The sequence below is a fragment of the Azolla caroliniana genome, unplaced genomic scaffold, assembly GCF_043228905.1.
Source record: "Azolla caroliniana isolate FFs.n. ecotype wild unplaced genomic scaffold, voAzoCaro1.0.p SCAF_1, whole genome shotgun sequence".
NCBI classification, from domain to species: domain Eukaryota; kingdom Viridiplantae; phylum Streptophyta; class Polypodiopsida; order Salviniales; family Salviniaceae; genus Azolla; species Azolla caroliniana.
In genome coordinates, this window is record NW_028230436.1 from 22,945,789 (window position 1) to 22,959,893 (window position 14,105).

Consider the following 14,105-nt stretch of genomic DNA (forward strand, 5'->3'; position numbering starts at 1 on the left):
AGAGCACCTTTGTCACATACTTCTCCTGTGACAACCACAATAGCTTCTTTGTCCGATCCTAGACAATGTGCATCCCCACGATTTGCTTTTCCGGACCCATATCCTTCATCGAGAATGACCTACTCAAGACCTTCTTCAAGCTTCTAATTTTTTTTGAGTCTCGTCCAACAATCAGCATGTCGTCCACGTATAGCAGGAGAATGAGGAAATCTCCTCCATCAAACTTCTTCACAAACACGCAGTGATCGTCCTTCGTTTTGTGGTACCCTTGATATGTCATGAAGGATTTGAATTTTCGGTACCACTGCCGAGGAGCTTGCTTCAGTCCATATAAGCTCTTTCTCAATCGACATACCAGGTTTCCTTTACCTTTCTCCATGAATCCTTCCGGCTGCTACATGTAAATCTCTTCCTCCAAATCTCCATGAAGGAAGGCAGTCTTGATGTCTAGTTGCCCGACTTCAAGATCCATGTTGGCCGCAATGCTCATCATTATTCGGATTGACGTCATCTTTACAATCGGAGCAAATATCTCGTCGAAATCTACACCCTTTTTCTGCTAAAAGCCTTTCACGATGATCCGGTCTTTGTATCTGGGTGGATTCCCGCCATCTCTTGATTTCAACTTGTATACCCACTTATTCTAGAGTGCCCTTTCTCCTTTTGGCAACTCGGTCAATTCATATGTGTGGTTCTCATGCAAGGAATCCATCTCCTCTTGCATAGCACTCAACCACTTTCAGCTGTGAGTATCTTTCTTAGCTTCATTGAAGCTTTCCGGGGCTCCCCTCATTAGCTAATAGTAGGCATTCTTCATCCGGAAATCTCTGAGGGGCTCTTCTTTCTCTCAAGGGATATCTTTTGCCTCCATTCGGCATAGTCGGTTCTTCTTCGGCTTCTTCGGCTAAGTCAAATTTGGTTCCTTGTTCGGCCGGTTCCCCTTGTTCCTCAGTCAATTCTCGATTTTGTTGATTATCGCTTTGGCCGACTGGTTCATATCCGATTTCGGTCTATTCGACCGACATTCAATTCGTTCAATTCAGCTGATCATCAACTCAGCTCAAATTGATACTTGAATATCTATTTTCGATCTCCCAATTAGCTATCATCTTCTCTTCCATGAAGACGATATCTCAACTCCTAATCACCTTCTTGTCGATAAGGTCCCATAGTCGATAGCCCAATTCATCGTAGTCGGGGAAATAGACACGTTCAGGTCTTGGGATCGAGTTTCCCCCTTTGGTCCTTGGTTATGTGTACATAGGCCAGGCAACTGAACACTCTCAGATACTTGTATGGCACCTCCTTGTCGGACCATAAACTTTGTGGTATGTCACCTTCCAAGGGTATCGAGGGAGACCTATTTATCACATAAACGACTGCCATCAGCGCCTCAGCCCAGTATATATTCGGCAATTTCGCATGTGCCAACATACATCAGACTCTCTCCATGATAGTCTGGTTCATTCACACAACCATCCCATTCAGCTCAAGCATCTTCAACACTGTGTACTCTAGTTGAATACCTTGCGTTCGACAGTACTCTTCAAATTGCCCTCGGTATTCACTTCCATTCCACACTGAATAGTTGGAGCCAGTTAACTTGAACATTCCACCGAAATGTTCGTCCATCACTGTGATACCAGTTTGAAGGGTATGAAGCCGGCCACAACCGGCTACTCGTATGCATAGATTAACATATTCGCATTCGTGGGGACTACCCCACGAATGCATATGAATAGGAATATGAATACATGCAAATGTATTCTTTTTTTTTCAATTAAATAAATAAATAATTGCGTTTTTTTGCAAGCAAGTGAACAATGAACAGCGAGCAGCAAACGAGGAAGCCTCACCCTACTCCCTTTGCATGCTGCTTACACCCTCGCCTCCCTCTGCATCCTACTCTTGGCTAGAAAATTACGGTTTCGGCTAAAAACCCTAATTTCTATCATAATCCTAATTTCGACAAAATTTCTTCTTTTCAACCTATGTCCTCGACTCCCTCTCATGCTCTACACTAATCCTACATCCTGTTGTCCGCTGCAAAGTTAGGGTTTCACTGAAACCCTAAGTTTTGCCGAAGCCCTAATTAATTCATTATTAATGTATTAATTGATTATTAATTAATTAACTAATCTTGTCCTATTAATTAATTAATTTTTTAATCAATTAAGATATGTATTTGTAAATTAATTAATGTATTAGAGAAGCAATTAATGTTTAAGTGAATTAATTAACTAATAGTAAATTAATTATTATATTAGTGAGTTAATTAATTATTGTTGTATGTGTGTGTATACACATATATGTATGTGTGTATATGTATCTATGGATGTGTGTGTATATGTATCTATGTATGTGTGTATATGTGTATATGTATATGTAAACGAATGGTTTTATAATATTCTTCGGCCCATTTTCTATTCTCGAATATCACGAATATTATGGATGTCGAATAGCACGAATAGCACGCATGGCTCAATCTATGCTCGTATGTATATTAGGGTGGAGAAATCGAGAAACAATAGCGCACAGACAGAAAGACAAGAAAGCAAAAATAACACAAGCACAGAAACATAGAAAATTTAACATGGAAAACCCGAAAGGGAAAAACCACAAGGGTCCACAAACCCCAAGAAACGAATCACTATATATAGAGCGAGGAATACAAGGAGACTCGAAGGCAACACCCTCGAGGTCGTCTTCGTCGAATGACGGTTGTATAGTTACTCACACCAACTCTCACACTCTCTCTATCACTCTCAATTACTAAGTCAACTACCCATTGTGTAACTATCCAACAACAATCAACTACACTAATGATTCCACTTCACATCAAGTTTGCCCTAGTTGTATTTATACTTATACAACTTTCTGGCTATTTACAGATATAGCCCACATGGGGCACATTAAGACTATTTACAAATATTTAGTCTCCTGAATCAGTTATATAATTGATTTTCATTTTCGATTTTTGGCCTCAGGCGAATTACTCATTGACTCCCGCTCTTCCCAGCCAGAGGAACATGTTTCCTAACACAAACCATCAGTTGTTTTTACATACCCTTGTAACATGTGAAATGATACACTTTTCTTTCATATTTGTACTAACTTGGCACGTATATAATGACCATTATTGATAAGTACAACTTTCTATAGTATGTGTGAGGATGAGTTATGTGAATTGGCATTGTTCCCTTGAATTGATAACAAAAGGAATCAAATCCATTCATATGGAATAATCACGTATAATTGCCGATCCATTTTCATTCCATGTGATCCACATTGGCATTAGGAATGGGCTTTGGGCTTTGGGCATTGCTAGATAGTTGATTTTGGGTTATGAGACATGCATTGTTTCTAGTGGTTCTGTTTACTAAATAGTTGATTTTGGATTATAGAGAGTTAATGAATTAGAAATAAAGTCACTTCGTTCATCTAGAGTAATCATGTTCAATGAAGATACTAGACAATTTTCTTTCTTGAGGGAATTTTATGAAATTGGTGTTCATCTGTAGGGATTTATTTATTGCTACAATCACCTTTACCAACCCACAACACAAATTGGCTCTTTTGGTTCATAAAAATGTTGTGCAAGCAATTTGTACGAAGTTGACTTCATCTCAAGGGAACCTGTATAAAGTCTAAGATCAGCAAAGAGATGGCATAAAGAGAAGTAAACTATATAAAGTGATCAATCAATCAACAAAGTAAATCAACTATTAGTAAGAATGGTTGTTCTTGAAAGTCAATGGTTGTTGGGTCTTAGTAAACTCACGGGTGAAGTTTACAAGCTGATAAATTTGATATCCAAGTATCTTCTTACAATTGGTATATATCTTTATTCACCGAGTTTTCACTGTACATAAATTCATAAATGCATTCCATACATGTTGAGGTATTCAAAATGAAGTGATAGCTGCCATCCGTCAACTTGCCAAATATGTTCTTATCATCAATGCTATACTATTAGGCAAACATCACATGACACAAGCCAATATATGATTACCTTGACATACAAACTAATCTTTGCTCAAGACATTGGCAAATGAGCAAGGCTACTGATGCTAGGTTATGGCATTGTTACACATACACTTCATCAGGTATGAAGTGTATGAAGTGTATGAAGTATCTTTTTTCAATGGAAGTGAACACATTGAGTCCCTCTTCGCCTAGGCAGGCGTCTAAGAGTGGCGATTGTTCAATGAAAAATGAGAGCTTTTGATCCCATTTATAAGACTCGTTAACCACCCTCCAACTTGTGAACTTAGTTCGAGGGTTCTAAACCTTATATCTCCCGCGAGCCATCATAGGCCCTCATACTTACGTGACACGTCCATAGACATAACACTAGCATCCCATGTTTCATTTCCTTTTGCCATGTTCTATGCCATTCCCCTCTTTAGCTCCCTCTCATAGCAAGCGATGGCCAATTGGGCGACACTCCCATCCCAGAAATCAGTCTTTCAAGTGACTCACACGATATCTTTAATGCAAAATTACACTAGAATCCACAAGTTTAATGTGGAGACTCCATTGTGCCTTCATTCTCCAGTTTTTTTCACACCAATGTTTCTCACTCTCATCATCTCGATCTTGTCAGCATCCTCCTTCATGCCAGCAGCTACATAGATGTTAATCATTAGGACGTAGGGTGCTGAACTAGTACAATTAAACTGTATGGCCTGCTCAAATGCCAGCCTACTGACATCGATGTTTCCCCAATTTCGACATGAACCCAACAATGCAAGCCAGAGAGGAAGATTCCCATACGAAGGAATATTCTTAACCACCTCCAACGCCTTCTCAACATGCCCAGCACGGCCAAATAGATCGACCATACATGTATGGTGGTCTAAACTTGGTGTTAAACCATATTTTTTAGTCATATCCATGAAGTATTTCTCTCCTATTTCCACCAAACCTGAGTGACTACAAGCATTCAGCACACAAACAAAGGTCGAGGAATCAGGAATGAAACCTTTTTCTTGCATCCTCTCTAACATGTTCAAAGTTTCATCTCCCAGTCCTTGTTGGGCATATCCTGCAATAAGTGCATTCCAACATGCTAATGTCTGAGATGGAAGCATTTCAAACACTTGCTCTGCCTTTTCTAGTTCACCACATTTGGCATACATATCAAGTAAAGCTGTGCCAAGTACCACATCATTTTCTTCGAGTAGCTGATTCTGAATAATATCTTCATGAATTTTTTGGCCCATGGAAACAGCTCCTATGCTTGCACAAGCCTTCAAAATGCAGCTTAACGTGAAAGCGTCTGGGGCGGATCCAACTTCATGCATATGCTCAAAACAATCCAACGCTTCTTCCCCTTTATCTTGGTGTACATATCCTGCAATGAGTGCTGTCCAACATGCCACGTCACGGACAATGAGACACCTAAATACTTCCTCTGCTTTTTCCATTTCACCAAATTTGGCATACATATCTACCAAAGAAGTACCAAGGGAAGAATGTTTCTCAATGAGCTTGTCCCTAACAATCTGATCATGCATATGTTTCCCTTTCTCAACGGCTCCTGTAACAGCACAAGCTCTCAAGATGTAGCTAAATGTGGTGGAATCTGGAGGGATTCCTTCCTTTTGCATTTGTTCGAAACAATCAAGTGCTTCCTCATTCTTCCCTTGTTGGATATATCCTGATATTAGAACATTCCAACAGACTACATTTCGAATTGAAAGCTCATCAAACACTTGTTCTGCCTTTGCCAGTGCACCACACTTACAGTACATATCGACCAATGCAGTAGTAAGGGAGATATTACTCCCCAATAACTTATTCCTAAGAATGTCATCATGGATCTGTTTTCCCCTGTCGAGAGCACACATAATACCACAAGCCTTCAAGACACAAATATATGTCACATCATCTGGATAGAATCCCGCCTTTAACATGCATTCAAAAAGGTTGAGAGTTTCCTCACCATACCCTTGTTGAGCATATCCAGCAATAAGAGCATTCCAACAGATCAGATTCCGGACAGAAAGCTCGTTGAAAACTTGCTTGGCTTTTTCTAATACACCACATTTTGCATACATGTCTATCAAGGCAGTACCAAGAACGATATCTTTTTTCAACAAACCATAACGCAAAACCTCATCATGAATTTGTTTGCCCATGTCAATCTCACCAATACTGGAACATGCCTTCAAAATACAGATATATGTGATGGCATTTGGAGAAAAGCCTTCTTTTTGCATTCGCTGAAAGCAATCCAAGGCTTGCTCTCCTTGTCCCTCTTGAGAATATCCAGCAATAAGCGCATTCCAACAAACCACCTTTCGAATAGGAAGCTCATCAAACACTTCCTCTGCCTTTTCCAATGCCCCACATTTCGCATACATATCTACCAAAGCCGTTGCAAGGGATATATTACTACCCAACAACCTTTTCCTAATAATCTCATCATGAAGCTGTTTTCCTTTATCGAGAGCTCCCATGCGGACACAAGCCTTCAAAGTACAAATATACGTGACTTCATCAGGAGACAAATTTTCTTTTTGCATTTGCTCAAAAAGTTGAAGCGCTTTCTCACCCTTCCCATGTAGAGTATATCCAGCAATAAGAGCATTCCAAGAGACCACATTTCGGACTGGAAGCTTATCAAATACTTCCTTCGCTTTCTCCACTGCACCACACTTTGCATACATATCTAGCAAAGCTGTTCCAATGAAAATATCAGTTACTGAAAAACCATCTTTAAAAAGCTTCTCATGGATCTGCTCTCCTTTATGAACATTTTCAATATTGCCACAAGCTTTCAAGACACAAATGTAGGTAACTGAATTTGGAGGAAACCCTTCCTTTTGCATACGCTCGAAACAATGTAGGGCTTGCTCACCTTGCCCTTGCTGGGCATATCCAGAAATAAGTGCATTCCATGAGACAACCTTCCGAACTGGAAGCTCATCAAAGATTTGCTCAGCTTTCTCAAGTGCACCACATTTAGCATACATAGCTATTAAAGCAGTACCAAGGGACATATTTCTTTCCAACAACCTCTTCCTAATAATATCATCATGAACTCGGTTTCCTTTCTCGAGGTCCCCTATGATAGCACAAGCTTTCAAGATGCATAGGTATGTGATGGCATTTGGAGAAAACCCCTCTTTCTTCATCCTTTCAAAACATTTCAATGCCTCTTCTCCTTGCCCATGTTGGCCATATCCAGCAAGGAGAGCATTCCAACATACAACATTCCGAACAACAAGCTCATTGAAGACTTGCTTTGCTTTATTGAGCACACCACATTTGGCATACATATTAATCAAAGCTGATCCAAGCATAACATCATTTCCACAAAAACCATGTTCAACAATCTCATCGTGAATGGATTTACCTTTTTCCGAATCCCTTATAATAGCACATGCTTTCAATGTGCAAATGTATGTTATAGCATTTGGAGACAATCCCTCTTTCTTCATTCGCTCAAAATACTTTAGCGCTTTCTCACCTTGACAATTTTGAGCATATCCAGCAATCAGTACATTAAAACAAACCACTGTCCGACTGTAAAGCTCATCAAACACTTTTTCGGCTATTTTGAGAAAACCACATTTCACATACATATCTACCAAAGCATTTCCAATAGCAACATCTTTTCCAAAGAACCCACTTGTAACAACCTCATCATGGATTTTCTTGCCTTTTTCCACATCCTTTAAATTACCACAAGACTTTAAGATGCAAATGTATGTAATAGCATCTGGAGAGCATCCATCTTTCTTCATTTTGTTAAAAAGGAACAATGCTTGTTCGCTATGTCCTTGATGGACATATGCACCAATCATCGCATTCCAACGTACGACATTTCGAACCTGAATCTTATCGAAAACTTCTCTAGATTTACCTAAAGCACCACATTTAGCATACATGCTAACTAAAGAGCTACCAATATATGGGCATTTTTCAAGCAAGTCAGTTCTTTCAAGAAGATCAACGTGCACTAGACGTCCCTTATAAATCTTTGATTTTTGCACATGATTTCAAAAGGTTAACAGCGGGAAGGGATGACTCTCTTATGGATTGCATTTTGCTTTAAAGGCTCTTTCCCTGACATTTTTCTCTGGTTATGTGGACTGTTTTACCTTATTTACACATCACTTCTCCATATTTTGATTCTCTTGTGAAGAACCCAAGACAAATTCGAGAAGTAAAACACATATTAATTCATAATTCTGTGTTTGAATTGTATTCAGATGGCAATGGAAGAAAATGCGTTTAGAGAAATTGATCCCATTCATGACATTTCCAGCTTTATGCACCTAACGTTTTCTTTATTTACAAAGAGATCCAGACCTTCGACTCACAAATATGAATAGGCTCAATCAAATACCAAGTAGCCTATGGTATGTTCTAGTCATAAATTGTTTCCTAAGGTATGTATGTCTCCGGCTATGTAAACAAGTTAATCCAAAAGTTTGCACTAATTGAGCCAATAGACAATGATAATATAACATAATAATTACTAATTAATTCAACGAATTTGCGGGATTTTTTTAATCAAATCAAGTTGATAGTTAAAATGGAGGGGTATTTAGGGTAGGAACCATATGGGTATCCAATAAATTAAGCGAAAACTTCATACAATCTCTACAAATTCCGTTCTATAATGGATGGCCTTGTATGGGAAATTGTGTTGCATGCATGCCACATATGAAGGACTAATTTCTAGGCCATTCCTTTCCATAAATGTATGGATGCGTGCTTGAGATGATAGTAGTAATGGGAAAAATAACTTATACTCTTATTGTGAGATTTGTGATTAATATTGTGCAAATAAAATAAGGAAGAAAGTGTGTTAGACCACCCGACTAACCCCTACCGAAGGTGAGAGACAGATTTGAAGGAAGATATGAACAGATATGTGGAAGAATATGTGTGAGGACTTATCGTAGGGTGTACAGCAAACAACACAGAAACGTAACAAGAGAAGAAACAAAAGATAGACTTAGATTCGAGCTTCAATGGAAGTTCTTATTCTCTCTTTTTCTGTAACTCTTTCTCTCAAAAACTCACGAAGATTATCGTTACAATGTAAGGGTTGAGCTTATATACTCAAGCCCTAACTCCAAGACACGTTCACACTATGGATACAAAGTAGAAGAAGTTGGCCTTTTATGCCAACAAACTCCCTCGTAAAAGGGCAACTCTTTCCTATGTATACAAACCCCCATACACCTAGATTACAAGTCTAATCTTAAGTTGCAAGTATACATACAAGTTTGTCGGCATTCAACCGAATTTGCAGAGGTAAACTCGGGATCTAGCTTGATTCGGCTAGTTGTCCAGATTGTATGTCATCCGGGTCGACTTGTCTAAGTCGGTCGGATCGACTTGCGTTCGAATAGGCTCATTTGTTTGAGTTAGCTCATGTCTGATTCTGACTCTCGGCCTTGGGTCGATTGTCTGTTATCCGCTCGTGCTTGTTCCTATGCTCTTCACAGGATCCTCGATCTGTGTTCAGGTTCGTTCTTCCTTCGATCAGTTCCTCTCCTGTCAATATCCTCGCTCAATGTTGAATCTTCGTTCTCTTGACATAACGTTTTCATGGACATTTTGCCTTTTCGGCCCGCCCGATTGGGCCGATCTTCGACTTTCCTTCTGCTCCTCGTTCGATGCTCGTTTGCTCGGTCAGAAGTCAGTTGACAGTCGGTGTAGCCAAATAGCTCTCTTCACTGCCTCTGATGTTGCTATGTACCCAATCTCTGTGGTAGACAGGGTTGTGCACTCTTGAAGCTTTGATCTCTATGATATGGCATTGCCACCATAGGTGAATATGTAGCCTGATGTTGACTTTCGATTGTCCGTATTTTTGGCATAGTCAAAGTTAGTATAGCCTTCGACTTTAGTCGAATTTGCCGATCCGAAAGTCAGTTGTGCATCTTCGTTTCCTCTTAGATACCTGAATATGTGCTTGATGGCCTCCCAATGCTTCAGTCTTGGGTTTGACATGTACCAATTGACGACTCCTACGACATATGCAAGGTCAGGTCGGGTCGCCACCATCGCATACATGATACTTCCTACAACCGATGCGTAGGGTATCTTTCTATTGAGCTTTCTTTCCTCTTCCATTGAGGGAGAGTCTTTATCCGATAGTCGGATCGACGTCGGAAGTGGTGTTGGTGTTGGCTTCACATTCTCCATGTTGAAGCACCTTAACACCTTTCGGATGTAGTCGGACTGGGAGAATCGGGGAATCTTTGTCTTCCAATTTTGCTCGATCCTCATGCCCAGTATGTGGCGGGCTTGTCCAAGTTCTCTCATCGCGAACTTGTCGTGAAGGCTCCGCTTTAGCTTTCCGATTTCGGCTTGATTGCTCCCTGCAATCAGCATGCGTCGACATATAGTATGAGACTGATCCGGGACTCGTTGGCCAGTTGCCAAATATACATGCATGGGTCGGGAGTCGGACTAGTGGTAACCAAGCTGCCTGATGTAGGAGTCGAACTTCTGGTACCACATCCTTGACGCTTGTTTTAAGATGTTGAGTAGACAAGCTCAACCAAATCTGGATCGGTTGAATAAGCCGGAGTTGGATCAGTATCCGAAACCAAGAGCCAGATCGGATTGTAACCGGTAGGCCGTTAGAGGCCTACGTTCCTAGCCTAGTACACAGGCATATGTCTTGGAGTCAATGTTAGTCACTCATATGAGCATTGAAGAACATGTCAGTACTTCTGTCAGTCCTTTTAAGGACTGGTATTAAAGTGTTCTTTGAACACATTGTATGTACAGAGTGATATTTTGAAATTGAGTTTATGTTGTTCTGCTCTCTCTCTGTCTCTCCTTGTAACACCGGGTCATTTGAAACAGGTAATATGTCGTATTCTCTTTTGGCATAGTTGACCAAATGTAGAAAAGTACCCTATTTTAGCCTGATATCAAAAATATACGATGCATGCGTACCCCTTTTGCGACTTGATAGTTAAATATAGAACAAAAAAAACCTAGCAATTACTAAATTGTATATGTGTCCACATTCGTGTCAATTTGCATATCATGGAGCACAATTGAAGACTTGGTTCAATATAAAGTTCTAAAATTGGTATCCATATTCAAATTGTAGAGTAAAACTACATAAACCGTAATTATAAATATGTGGTTTTGGGTTTAGGAATAAAGTAGTACCCCACTTGTTGGACGGGTATATCGATAGTTTCATTGTATAATGTCATATAGTTCATGACAATGTAATTGGTAAGAGTAACAATTACGTACGACATTCATTTATACTATGTGGAACCAGTAGACTTGAACCGTAGGTAACTAAAAACCTCTTATTATCAAAAACATTCGCCTTTTCATATACAGTCATGCTAACGGAAATGAGAAATTACGATATCATGTTAATATCTCAAACTGAAGAAGAGCATGGTGACCAATTATATGTAAATACAAACTACGGTTCCAATAATGATTAAAAAGGGAAATTATGAACAGGTGAATTTAATTAAACGATAAACAATTACAGATGTTCTCATATACAAATATAATATGAAGTGATGGTGAACATTATGCCTCAAAATCCTCAATTTTTACATTACGCCATCTACATCAATCTATAAGCAAATTAGGCAGAGCAGGCTCCTCTGGCGCTGATTGTTCTAGACTGTTTTCATTCGTGTCATCTCCAAGCTCTCCCAAATCTGATGTATGGTCAAATTGTGCTACATCTTCCAGGTCCACCAGCTCCCCTGCTTCTTCATCAATTGGTTCCATTGGTTCTCGTGAAGTCATCTGGAACATCTCTGTCTCGTTGATGTGTTTTGCTCCGACTTCTTGATCCTGATCTGGACAGTCCCAGATTCCTGTGATCCTCATTTTGATGAAGTTAACTTGAGCAGGGTCCTTCTCCAATGCAACACAGTTTCTAAACATCTTCAATGCACAAGTTGTCATTGTACCTAATGGTCGCATGAACACAAACAAGTATATATAAGAAGTAACGTCTTAAACTTGATCGACAGGATTGAAATTAAATATATATATATTATACCTGTGCCAGAGAACAAGTTTAGGACCCAATCATCTGGATTCGAGAAGAGCTCTATGAGGCGGTTGATCAATCTTTGAGGTTTTTGATAAGGGTTCACCATACTTTTATCCCCTGACACATGTCTTAATTTTTGGTTACAGCTGGGCACATGATGTAGTTAACCACGTTACGCTCATTGACATGTGCTCTAGCCTTCTTCTTTGTAATTGAATCATAGTAGCCCACACAAAAATGTTCGACCGCACTAACCATTCGATCACCAGGGCTACGTGTAATATTTGTTTTGATCCTATAGAGAAAGAAAATCAAGTATTAGAGGTGTAAATGTGTACATATAATAAGAAGTACTGTAATGAGTAAAAGCGAACTATAACGCACCAATGCATGTGTTCAATGGCATGACAATGGGACTTCAAAGCTGTTGTGACTAACAGTGATTGCCCCATGCTATGAAATATGACTATCCTCCACAAGGGGGCCAATGTCAGTTCTGCGAAATCCTTTACCATTTTCTCGATCTGAGGGTACTTGAAAGGCCCATCATCATATGTTGATCCCGCAATACGGAAACCATATGGTATGTCAGCTATCAGCAAAGTGTAGTGCCTTCTCGGTAACAGTTCGAGCATCTGGGATACTTCGCCATTGAAAACACTATAATGAAGTTGTTTGAAAGGATCGGACCTATGCAAAAAACTCTTTACAGTCTCCGAATCCTCGGGCAGTTCCATTTCCTTCCCTTTGGTCATTCTCTTCTCATATTTCGCACGTTCTAAGTGCGTGATGAAGGCCGCTGGAATACCGTCATTATTGTCGTTGTTCTTTTTCGATTTTGATGGTTTCTGCAAGTGTCATTGTTGTTAGCAGGGAACATTAGTTTCTAACATATCAACATTCAAAAGACACATACCCATTCTCTAAATACAATAAAATATTCCTCCAATGCCTTGTAGGAAGAAGTTATCGGGCAGGCTTGTTCAACTTCTTCCCATGTCGGTAAACTCAGTTTTTGCATCATCAACTCTTGAATCTTCATGTATACCTTGTGACTGCACAATCAATATGAAATTAGAAATAAGATATTCAAAATAATTGAAGACTTTTATGAAAAGGTATACTATAAACACTTACTTTTGCAAGTCTGTTACCATCTCGTCCAAACTAAATTCCTTGGCGACCACTCGAGATAGCACGGATATTAACAATCTATCATCTTTGATACCTTGTAATGATCTCCAAGGTAAAAGTTTCATGTCCTCTGCTAACTCCTCGATTACCAAGTCGCTTTTTCCCTTGGTCTTTGATTTCATCTCAACTTGTGGATCAATTCTTCCCTTTTTTTATCTTTGCCCCTTGACTTCTTTCCGCTCCCACATAAAGAATATTTTGTCTTGGAGATCCCACACCTCTCCGGTCTGAAAAGCTAGTTGAAACCAAGAATCATATTTTCGGAGACCTTCGGATTTGGTACTCTCATCCACTGCAATCCCTACTTCCAATAAACATTGGCGTCGCAATCCAAGCCACAATCTTGGACCAAAACGATTCAAGGCATCCAGGTATTCATGATGAAAAAATCTTATCCTCTCTATACATGACATCTTTTGCCTATAATCATTGTCATTGTTATGGTCCCATGCGAGCAGCTTCGCCTCCTCGTGAGTTAGTCCTGCATATACCTTACATTCGGCGTACTTGAAGAACGACGTGAGAGGATATTCTTTGACAAGCTGTCGTCGAGTTTCGGCCAAATGTGATCCTCTGATTACATAGTATGTGTAATCGTCTGCAGAGCTATACTTGAAATCTGCTACTGTTGGGCATTGTTCTTGATCAACCATTACCAAAAATGGCACCACAGTAGCATGAGGATTGATTTTCATTTTGCTTTTCAGGTTTTGCACATGGACGGAGTGCGGCTCCCTAATTTCCAAGGGATGTCTTCCAGTCACGGGGTCAATGGGGGGCCTTTGGATAGAAGTAATGGGCAAATGAAATAGCTGGCCCCTGCGCACAAGTTTAGTCTTCACAATATTTTCTCTTATTTTATTTTGTTCTGACGTCAGGACACCAAAAGATA

At 39.7% G+C, this 14,105-nt stretch overlaps 1 protein-coding gene and 1 long non-coding RNA gene across 2 annotated transcripts; both read right to left on the reverse strand.

Annotated features, from left to right (window-relative positions):
- Positions 1-4,140: 4,140 nt before the first annotated feature.
- LOC147869175 (pentatricopeptide repeat-containing protein At2g33680-like) lies at positions 4,141-8,402 on the reverse strand. Its single transcript, XM_087327002.1, has 2 exons — positions 8,112-8,402; positions 4,141-8,068 (listed from the first exon to the last, which is right to left on the reverse strand). The coding sequence occupies exon 2, from the start codon at positions 7,896-7,898 to the stop codon at positions 4,548-4,550; it is 3,351 nt and encodes a 1,116-aa protein (XP_087183128.1). The 5' UTR covers positions 7,899-8,068; positions 8,112-8,402; the 3' UTR covers positions 4,141-4,547.
- A 4,339-nt stretch (positions 8,403-12,741) lies between these two features.
- On the reverse strand, positions 12,742-13,364 carry LOC147869176 (uncharacterized). Its single transcript, XR_015530450.1, has 3 exons — positions 13,248-13,364; positions 12,936-13,067; positions 12,742-12,867 (listed from the first exon to the last, which is right to left on the reverse strand). It is a non-coding gene; the product is annotated as an uncharacterized LOC147869176 (long non-coding RNA).
- Positions 13,365-14,105: the final 741 nt, after the last annotated feature.

Bases quoted from the DNA above. Each gene is read 5' to 3' on its own strand.
- LOC147869175 (XM_087327002.1), bottom strand. From the start codon at position 7,898: ATGTATGCTAAATGTGGTGCTTTAGGTAAATCTAGAGAAGTTTTCGAT.